This window comes from Vicugna pacos, unplaced genomic scaffold, assembly GCF_048564905.1.
Source record: "Vicugna pacos unplaced genomic scaffold, VicPac4 scaffold_402, whole genome shotgun sequence".
Classification (NCBI taxonomy): Eukaryota; Metazoa; Chordata; class Mammalia; order Artiodactyla; family Camelidae; genus Vicugna; species Vicugna pacos.
The window spans coordinates 1-11,410 of record NW_027329080.1 but is presented as its reverse complement, the minus strand read 5'-3'; the positions used below and the strand labels follow the sequence as shown (position 1 = coordinate 11,410).

General features: G+C 38.1%; 1 protein-coding gene and 1 long non-coding RNA gene across 2 annotated transcripts; one reads left to right on the top strand and one right to left on the bottom strand.

Moving 5' to 3' along the window:
- Positions 1–224: 224 nt before the first annotated feature.
- LOC140695564 (uncharacterized) lies at positions 225–1,003 on the bottom strand. Its single transcript, XR_012071213.1, has 2 exons — positions 817–1,003; positions 225–301 (listed from the first exon to the last, which is right to left on the bottom strand). It is a non-coding gene; the product is annotated as an uncharacterized lncRNA (long non-coding RNA).
- Positions 1,004–1,846: 843 nt separating this feature from the next.
- Positions 1,847–10,271, top strand: LOC140695563 (intermembrane lipid transfer protein VPS13C-like; the record flags this gene model as incomplete). The annotated part of the gene is made up of 6 exons (XM_072958272.1): positions 1,847–2,330; positions 3,347–3,456; positions 5,871–6,011; positions 7,210–7,454; positions 8,614–8,843; positions 10,179–10,271. Coding segments are annotated over exons 1-6 (1,047 nt in total), but the record flags the coding sequence as incomplete, so codon positions are not given.
- Between the last annotated feature and the right edge of the window lie 1,139 nt (positions 10,272–11,410).

Sequence of the window (11,410 nt, the reverse complement as noted above, 5' to 3'; positions counted from 1 at the left end):
GGCACAGCCGGCTGGGCAAGAGATGGCCTACTCAATGTGTCCAGCGTGGATGGCTGGATAGCCAGTGACGGGTAAGATCCTCAGAGGAGGACAACCTAAGACAGGCACAGCCGGCTGGGCAAGAGATGGCCTACCCAATGTGTCCAGCGTGGACGGCTGGATAGCCAATGACGGGTAAGATCCTCAGAGGAGGACAACCTAAGACAGGCACAGCCGGCTGGACTGGAGATGGCCTACCCAATGTGTCCAGCATGGACGGCTGGATAGCCAGTGACGGGTAAGATCCTCAGAGGAGGACAACCTAAGACAGGCACAGCCGGCTGGGCAAGAGATGGCCTACTCAATGTGTCCAGCATGGACGGCTGGATAGCCAATGACGGGTAAGATCCTCAGAGGAGGACAACCTAAGACAGGCACAGCCGGCTGGGCAAGAGATGGCCTACTCAATGTGTCCAGCATGGACGGCTGGATAGCCAATGACGGGTAAGCTCCTCAGAGGAGGACAACCTAAGACAGGCACAGCCGGCTGGGCAAGAGATGGCCTACCCAATGTGTCCAGCATGGACGGCTGGATAGCCAGTGACGGGTAAGATCCTCAGAGGAGGACAACCTAAGACAGGCACAGCCGGCTGGGCAAGAGATGGCCTACTCAATGTGTCCAGCATGGACGGCTGGATAGCCAGTGACGGGTAAGATCCTCAGAGGAGGACAACCTAAGACAGGCACAGCCGGCTGGGCAAGAGATGGCCTACTCAATGTGTCCAGCGTGGACGGCTGGATAGCCAATGACGGGTAAGATCCTCAGAGGAGGACAACCTAAGACAGGCACAGCCGGCTGGACCGGAGATGGCCTACCCAATGTGTCCAGCATGGACGGCTGGATAGCCAATGACGGGTAAGATCCTCAGAGGAGGACAACCTAAGACAGGCACAGCCGGCTGGGCAAGAGATGGCCTACTCAATGTGTCCAGCATGGACGGCTGGATAGCCAGTGACGGGTAAGATCCTCAGAGGAGGACAACCTAAGACAGGCACAGCCGGCTGGGCAAGAGATGGCCTACTCAATGTGTCCAGCGTGGACGGCTGGATAGCCAATGACGGGTAAGATCCTCAGAGGAGGACAACCTAAGACAGGCACAGCCGGCTGGGCAAGAGATGGCCTACCCAATGTGTCCAGCGTGGACGGCTGGATAGCCAATGACGGGTAAGATCCTCAGAGGAGGACAACCTAAGACAGGCACAGCCGGCTGGACCGGAGATGGCCTACCCAATGTGTCCAGCGTGGACGGCTGGATAGCCAATGACGGGTAAGATCCTCAGAGGAGGACAACCTAAGACAGGCACAGCCGGCTGGGCAAGAGATGGCCTACTCAATGTGTCCAGCATGGACGGCTGGATAGCCAGTGACGGGTAAGATCCTCAGAGGAGGACAACCTAAGACAGGCACAGCCGGCTGGGCAAGAGATGGCCTACCCAATGTGTCCAGCGTGGACGGCTGGATAGCCAATGATGGGTAAGATCCTCAGAGGAGGACAACCTAAGACAGGCACAGCCGGCTGGACCGGAGATGGCCTACCCAATGTGTCCAGCATAGACGGCTGGATAGCCAGTGATGGGTAAGATCCTCAGAGGAGGACAACCTAAGACAGGCACAGCCGGCTGGGCAAGAGATGGCCTACTCAATGTGTCCAGCATGGACGGCTGGATAGCCAGTGACGGGTAAGATCCTCAGAGGAGGACAACCTAAGACAGGCACAGCTGGCTGGAGAAAAGATGGCCTACTCAGTGTGTGCAGTGTGGACTTGGAATTGGAGAGAGAAGGCATCACTCGGTCCTTGAGGCTGTATGAAGTGGCCTTATAAGCTAAGTGAATGAATGACAAAGGAGAGAGAGAGAGGAAGAGAAAAGAAGGAGGGATGGAAGTGAGGGGAAGGAGGAAGATGTGCTTAACTCATGAGTCTGAAGTCTGAGGTGGCTTGAGTGTTCAAAGCGGGCCACATTAACTTGGGCATTTAGGACAACAAGACAGAAATCACACCACAGGGCAGAGGCTGGCTTGGTGGGCAGTGACGGGCAGCCATACCTTTCTGTGTTGGTATTAAATGCTCCCTTACGATTGGCTTCTCTGTTGGAGGGGGGAGACCCAGCGAACAAGTGCTATTCCTCCTTTGCTGCTCCCTCCCCGCGGGACCAGTCCTGCACTGTTTTGCTTTTTCTTCTTTCTTTTTTCCTTTTCTCCTACCAGGTTTTTGGCATCTTTGTCTTTCGAAGAGGGCGATGTTCTGTCGGAGTTCGACAGGTGCTCTGATTGGCTCAACGGGTCCATAGATGTGAGTTTTGGTGTATCTGTGGGAGAGGGTGAGCTACAAGCGTCCTTCTGCTCCACCATCTTGCTTCTCAGGTGGCTGACTCCTGTGCCTCCTGTTAGTCAGTTACTGGTGGAGGTCACCCTCTTGGCCCCAGGACAGGTTGTAATGAATGTAACCTGGAATGTAAATTATTTTCAGGAAAAGTGAGGGAAAAACCCCAGAGTCTTCCGACTTGGAGAAGCCTTTATGTGGCGGAAGTTCTGCAGTGTTTGCTCTTCCAGTAACTTGTAAGGATAGATTTCCTATAAATGATCGTAGAATCAGTCTTCAAAAGAGATTATAGAATCATTTTGTAAGAGTGATTGAAAGCAATATCTATTCTTTGTCTAAAAAGTTTCTGCCTAAAGATGAGGGAAAAGTCTAAATTACTTCTCAAAGTCTCTTCACCTCAGAATCCCAGAGACCCTGTGTCCCACATTGTATTTGCACTCTCTTTGACTCTGCTTTTAATTTCTATTCTGTTCTGCTTGTAAAGGTAATGGATTGGGTGATAAAGGTAATTTTTTAATTACCTAATTAAGTTACTTAATTAGTGAGGAGTGCATTACACTAGCAGACAGTCTTTTACTGACTAGCTGTCTGTTCTAGGACAAAGTATTTTACTTTTCTGTTGCTCTGATTTCATAATCTCTTGAGAATGGCTTGTAACCAGTTAAGTGACATGCTTTGATAATTATAAACTATAACAAAGTAGTCTTGCTCTGGAAGGGCTTTTAAAAAAACGTTGTCTTGATACTCTTTACAAGGCCCTCTCTTTTTTTTCAATGTAGATAGTTGTTCTGTCACTTTGCTCTGTACTAAATATCAATGGAATACATTGCCATTTTTGTTAATTGCCTTGTAGTGACTTAAAGAATTCTAGGAAGTATGATATAAATTTAGAATAATAAGTTATTATACTGTTTTTTAAAACATGTATAAAATTATATACCTACTTAAAAGCTTTTCAATTTTCATGTTTATATTTGAACCATCAGAACAAGATTTGCCAGACTCAAAGCTTTCTTTGGATCAGGATGTCACTCTCCAGTTTGACTTTCACTTTGAATCTCTTTCCATTGTCCTTTATAACAATGATATCACCCAGGTATGTAATTAATTTCTGTATCTAGGAATAAGTCCTTAGTTCTTGATATTCAACTTCAGAATATTGTCATTTTTTGATGTGACTATTCATTTAAAACTCGATATGAATATTATATTCTGTTTGGCCTGCAGTATTACATTGGTCTTGTTTTCTGTCCTCACTTTGTTAGTGTTTCTAATCTTACTAGGCTAAGGGAAAGTTTTTACTTCTTTCCAAGTAATATCAGCACTAACACACTTAGACCTATCTTTATGAGAAGAATTTTATATATGAATAATTAATTACATGTGCAGTTCTTTAATATAGCTAGATATATATGCATATTTAACTGTTTAAGGAAAGTAATTCAGTAGTGGCATTGGAACCTTTGAATTTTAAAATTTATAATTATCCATGATATACAAACATTAATTGTGTTTCTACTGAGTAAATTTTGTATGTAGTAGTTACATATTAAGGGTACTGATTAGTGAATTTAGGAACCAAGGTCTAGTGCCATAATGATTTGAACCACATAATATGTCAATGATGTTTTTAGAAAGCAGTCTTTTTATTATATAGATAGTGTCCTTTAATAAATCTTTTTGATTATATCAGTTAATGTTATATCATAATAACTTATAATACACATGTCATGTAATACCCATAATATGCACTGATTATGGTATTATATCTGTTTTTAATGTCCATTTGTATGTTATCTTACATTTCATATTGTTTTGTAAAAGTTACACAGTATTCATCCATTGTTACTGTTGAGCCTTGGACTAGAATCTGTCGCTTGTACAATGGATTGCCTTAATTTCTAATGTTTAATGTTAATGAAGAGATCAGAAAATGACCTAATGGAGAATGAACAGTTAACTGTTTTCTTTGCTTCGCTTAAGATGCTGTCATTCTCCTGGTTCCACAGCCTTAGATCTCAGCGTCTTCTTTTACTTCTTCTTTGTTGACCTTCTTCATTCATTCAGACACCGAGTACTGTCAGTTTTTTCTTTGAGTGAACATTTGTTCTTTCCTGGCAATAATCATTGCTGCTTTATTTGAAACGTCTTGGCTCACACTTACAGCACTGCAGTGGCATCCTTGTTAGGTGCACGTTTTCCTTTCATCCGTCCTAGATACTGGCACAAATTCAGTTTCCTCAGTCAGTCTCATGTAGCCATTTACAACTTCTCATTCTACTTAGACAACCTTCAGTGTTATGTGAATTTTAATTAATTAAAAAAAAACCATTCAGTGGCTCCAAGTTGTCTACTTCAGTAACCATACCACAAACACTGTTACATTGTGATCAGTAGATGTGTCACTGGTCATTGCTGTGAATAGTTACAGATCTTGATTTTGTGAGTTATTTATTTACACTTTTATAAATTAAAGGCATTCCAAGTTTTCCAATAATAAATTCATTCTGACCCACTTACATCCAGTGTATTCTTTTGAGTGAGAGAAGATACGGAGTTACAACCAGTGTACTAAGAATTACCCATCACCAGTACTGCTTATATCAATGCCCTGGTCTGTAGTGAGCAATTATGACTAATCATCTTTTACTTCCCTGAAGATTTATATATCTTTTTTAAGTTGGTTGGTTGGGTTTTGTTCTTTTAATACCTGGGAATACCTAAACAATTTGGAGCTATGTGTTATGGTGGAATAAAGACTGAGGTGTTTTTTCCAATACAAAAAGTTTTAATCTTTTAGTTTAGGATTTGAGACTTTGATTAGGCCTCCATATTTCTTTCTAGAACTCATTCCCTACCTTTCTTTTATTGGAATATTTTGGAATATTTAAGCCTAAGATGCCAACGTGTACCTTGTGCCCTGAGAGCATCTTGAATTGTTTGCTCATGTCTTTTCCCCGTTTGGAGTGTCTTTTAACTCCTCTTCGACTGTCTGATTCCACTCAGTGTCTGAGGCTCAGTTAGTTCTCACCTTCTTGATGTTCCCTGTAATGTATTTCTATTTTGCTTTCTCAGTTAGGTTATAAGCTCACTGAGATCACCTACCTTGCCTTATCCTTTCTTATAAGGCCCATGCTTCCTATCACAATGCTTTTTATAGAAGAACTCATTAAATATTTATAGGTTAGAATGATTGATTGCCAATTTCCTGATTATTTGTATTTGCATTGAATTGTAAATCAGAAATTTTTATATGTTAACCATTGTCGAGTATCCACACACACTCTTACGTATTTATTTGTATGTACTTACACAATCACAAACATGTGTATTACTCTTTCCACTTTTGTGTTTTAACACCCATACTTTAAAAATTTGTGGTATGGATTTGCTTTTGATTTCTGAGTGAAGAAATAGGTTTAGAAGCAATTACATAGCACTTGAAGATAATTGATTCTTTTGCTTGTAAAATACACCACAGGAGTCCAAACTTTCATTTCATAATGACAGTTTCCAGCTTGGCGAACTCAGGCTGCACCTTATGGCCTCTGGAGGGAAGATGTTTAAGGATGGCTCAATGAATGTCAACCTTAAGCTTAAGACATGCACCCTTGATGATCTCAGGGAAGGAATTGAGAGAGCAACATCAAGGTTTGTCATCTCTGAACTTGCTGTACATTATGTAAGGCTGGCGTTGCACCTGGCATGGCTGCCAGGCATTGATCGCTGGGCTTGAGATTGTCTGAAGGGGTCTCATGATCATCCTTTCTGGGATCCTGTTCCTTGGGGTTATCAGAAGAGGTCTTTGGTCATATTTCAGTTTGAAGTGCATCATGAAGTATTGCTGTTTCACATTCTGTTGCTTTAAAGTTTGAATTAAAGGGAAGTTTAGTAATAAAATCCTGTCTTAAAAGTGGAAACTAAGAAAATACAAGAATTTTAATAATTAAATCCGCATGGTATGGTTCATTGGTAATATATTTTTCTAAATTGTTCCCAGTAAGCAGAATCTTTTTTCAAAAACCCTTAAAGTTAAATATTTTTCTTTGTCTTATTTATTTTGTCTATATATTTTAAAACAATTCTGTGAAATTTTTTTAAAACTTTCAGTAGAAATGGAATCCCTAATTTTCATGTTATCAACCCATTTTTGAAAGATTAATTTATATCACCTTACTATCAAGTGAGAAATAGAGAAATATGCAACTTCAATAGCCTAATTATATTTTTATTCCTTTCTCACATAATGAGATGCATAATATTTTTGTCCTTGATGTTTTTTGGAGAAAAAGTATGTTGTTACCTAAAGTTGGATTCCATTGAATGTATGCTGGGTATTTCTGAGCCCTTTGTTTTTCTAAGAAGTGAGTAAATGAGGACAGAGTGCTTTCATGCAACCAGCTTTTCTCTTTTGCAAATTGCATGTCCTGGGGTAGCCTTCACCGCTCAATTGTATAGGATGATCTTTGGAGATAAATTCCTTCAGGGATGTTTTATTTTGTAAAATAATGTAAAGAGATTGTCTTTTAAATTTTTGGGGGCTCATTTTGCTAATTGCCAAACTTCCTTTCAGCAGTCATTGATTTGTTTCTCTATATGAAATATTCTGTAATTGCTTATTAACATGAACTTTGCTGTGGAGATTATGGGACCATATTTTGGTTGCTGATTAGCTATTAAACTAATACTGGAGTATTAAGCTAATACTCCACTTAATACTGATCTGTTTTCTGTTCAGATTGGAAGCTGAAAGGTGAAAGAAGAATTATTAAGATGTATAGGAAATTTTTCATCTTTTTAATTGTTTTAGCAGGAATAACATAATGGATGTATATTTATTTTTTTTTAGAATGATTGATAAGAAGAATGGCCAAGATAACAGCTCTATGATTGACATAAATTACAAACAAGGGAAAAATGGAAGTCATATTGATGCTGTTCTTGACAAGCTGTATGTCTGTGCCAGTGTGGAGTTTCTGATGACTGTGGCAGATTTCTTTATCAAAGCTGTACCTCAGAGTCCAGAAAATCTGGCCAAAGAATCACAGATTCCAGTACGACAGACTGTCATGCCAAAAATCAAGATGGAGAAAGGTTAGCAGAATTTATCTGTTGTAGATGACAACTTGTCATGTATTTTAACAGAAATTACACACAGGAAAAAAAAAGAATTGGATAATTTAAGAATATAAAGTTACTCTTTTGAATTTAAATGTATTCAGTAGAATAACTTTAGTAAGGATAGATTTTTAAGAGAGAGGTGGAGTATATATATTGAATCAGGGCCAAGAAACCTCTGCTCTGGTTCCAGCTCTGCCACTAACATTTCTTTACTCATCCAGAAATAGAGGGAGTTAATAATCTGAGCCTGTGGTTGGCAGCCTGTTTTATAGAAAGGGAGTCTTATTCAAAGAAAATACTTGGAAGAATTATAGCATATTGAAGAGCAATTAAACAGATAAAAGCAGAAGGCGAGGGTATTGGAGGACCCAACGTGACAGCCCTGGACATCACCTCAGACTCTTCCAAGTCAGGAGAGGGGTTGCAGATGTCTGGTCTCCATGTATGCTGATGCCACTCCTTGACCCGTAAACCATTTATTCCAGTATTGCCGAATAGACCAATGATTTTCTCTGTTAAATTATAATTGTCTAAGGTCAGGCATTTTTCTCTCTAATGTGCAACTCAGCAAGATTGGAAAACTGCTGTTTACTGGGAAGGTCAGAATTTTATTTTTTCCTTTTACCTTTCTTAAACTGTGATCATGTGATATCTCTGTATTCATATATACATTTAATGTATTTATACTATAGATTGTACAACACGGAGTATATACTTCAGGATGAAATCAAAATAAACAAACAATATTGGTCTGTCTAGTTTATCAGGATCTCCTACCCTCCTCCTGATATTCCCCTCTCATTTCCCCTTCCTTGCTCCTGCAACGTGATGTAATATTCAGATATATATATACATGCACATTGATTCTGACAAAAAGAACTTCAAAACAAGATTATTTTTGTTAGGTCAAAGTGGGAATGATCCTCTTACAACAGGGATCAGATTGCACATAACCAGCATTTGTTAATAACCAGTTATCATTCATATTAACCAGTCAGTTATTAATATTGTTAATTTTACTGTATCCATAATAGGATATTAGATGCAACTTAGCAAATTATAGATAACATGTACACAAGTGACAAGGTTTACTTTACTAGAATGTTTATGGTTCCTATATTTGTTTCTTCAGATGACTCTGTAAGACCAAATATGACTTTAAAGGCCAAGATCACAGATCCAGAAGTGGTATTTGTTGCCAGTCTGACAAAGGCTGACGCTCCTGCTCTGACAGCCTCCTTCCAGTGTAACCTCTCTCTGTCAGCATCCCAACTCGAACAGAAGATGGAAGCCTCTGTGAGAGACCTTAAAGTACTTGCTTGCCCTTTTCTCAGAGAAAAGAGAGGAAAGAACATTACCACAGTAAGAATTACCTTATATCCTGAGCTTGGATTGAAGGATGGCAGAAATGGTTGATTCATAGAATCGAGAATGTGAGAGCTCTGTAGGACTTCAGAGTATTTACTCCAGCTTGAGATTTTATGGAAAAGGATGTTGAATTGCAAAGATGTTAACTGATTTAGCCATGTCTGCTAGTGACAAAACTGTGTACTACCTCCAAACTCATTCTCATTATACCATCTTTCGCCGAACACTATTTGAATTTTAGTACAATACCACATTCCTCTTCAGCTGTTGCTTTTGCTCCCTACAGTACATCCAATGAATGAATGAATGAATGAAAAAATTCATTTGGAGTCATGTGACTGAAAGAGATTGTTTTGCTATATTACAAGTTAACTTCAATTATACTTTCACATTATTGTTGAAAAATATGATTTTAATTACCATACCGATTTTTAATGTTAAATTGGTAATTTTATGTTTAAGAGCATCATTATTTAATGTGACTCTTTTGCAGTGTTATTTTAAATAAAAAGAAATTTGTGGACAGAGTGACTTGCATAAGGAAATGCAGTGCTAAGCTTAGTTTATACTTTATCATGAAACATTCTTTATTGGGATCATCTTCTTTTGACATGTCAGCAGAAAGCTTATGCTAATCATTCTATTTAAAGCACATCCTAATTTTTTTAAAACTGAAAAGTTGTGCAGTACTAATACCCACATTCAAGAGCGAGGTTACTTTATTTCTTTGATGATATTTAAGTATATAGGCTTTATGGTTTTAATAAATCAAATTTGAAGATTTGAAATTTATTCTGATAAGGACCTTTGAGGAAATTGAAGACTGACATGTTGTTAATCATCTGGAAACTATTCATTTACCTACTTTACTATATAGTCTATTTTTAAAAGGTGTTAACAGAACTATTTGTTTAACAGTTTCGAGTGATTTAGTGATCATAAAAATTATAATGAAATGCCAGTTCCATTTCCTCATTTACCTTTTTGTAAGTGTAAGATCTTACCATAGTCTTTAGCTCATATCTTTTATAGATATCTTAAAGGTGTATTTTACACAGGGCATCATTTAAAAGTAATTTTATTTAGCAAAAGGAAACATTTTAAGCTTCTAATAGTAAATGTGCATCATTACTTAAGAACTTGGCCTAGAGGAATTGATCAGAACTGCTTAAAGTCCTTTAACAGTGGTCATAGACTTAGAGTTTGAAGGAGCCCTCACAAGAGAGTCTCTTATAATTTAATTTGCCTTTTTGATTTTAGTAATAGGTTATAGGTAAAGATCTCAAATTAAGTAAGACATGTTCATAAGTAAATTTTATTTGTTTCTAGATCTTACAGCCCTGTTCTTTATTTATGAAAAAATGTGCATGGACTTCAGGAAAAGAAAATATAGATATTAATGTTGAAGAAGTTATAATTAAGGTTAGTGCCTATCGTATTATTTAGGTGAAAATTATTATTTTTCCTATCTTTTGATGTCTGTCATATCTATAGCATTATGCTACTCACATATTTAGTAATGAATAAATACCTCTAACATTAAGAAACATTCTCATTAATGCAAATGTTTGTTTCTGTTTTCTTTGAAAGAGTGCAGTTGACCCTTGAACGATGTGGGGGTTAGGAGTGCGTTTAACTTTGTAGTGAGCCCTCAGAATACTCGGTTCCTCAGTGTCTGCATTTCTCCGTATCTGAGGATCTGCATTTGTGGATCCAAACAACTGCAGATCTTGTAGTACCATTGTATTTACTATTGGAAGAAATCCATACATGAGTGGATCCCTGCAGTTCAAACCCATGTTGTTCAAGGGTGATCTGTACTTTTAAATGTACACAAATGATCAGGATAGCTTTTATCTATTATATTTGCATGTGTGTTGGAGTTTGGGTTTGGAGGGGAGAGCAGACATGAAATGGGAAGGAAGGATGGGAAAATAAGGTTGCTGTTATTTTATTTGCAATAATGTATTTTTAGGTTTTTATTTGAGATAAGATTTGGTTGAATTAATAATTATGTGATTAAATGTTTTACTTGGTTTATAAAATATTTATAATAATAGATATATGCTAGAAATAAATTATTAGGATTTTTTTATCTGTTACATTTGAAGTATTGAAAAAAACAGTCAGTTCTTCAGTGGCATTCATAGTTTTTAAATATGATCTCATGGCCAATACAGATACAGAATACTTTCCAAAGTCTATTTCTCTCTCTGTCCAAAGGGCACAAAATTGAGGTGATTGAAAGCAATTCTGATAACAGCTTTATTATATAGGTGAATAACCAGTAGTGATGAAATGAAGGCTCGAAATAATGTCATTTGAATTACCATGTAAATAACAGCTTAGGTTTCTCTCAATATTTTAAATAGTAGATAGTCTTAGATTGCATTTTAACAGATTTGCTTTTCTAAAGACTTAAAGTGGTAAATGGGGGGAAGAACTTGAATTTGTATGCACTTTATCTGAGACATGGGTTAAGGTGCTGAGATTGTTCTGTTTCGTTATATGTCACTTTAGTCATTCAACAAACATTTTCTGAGCTTTTGCTGTGTGTAAAA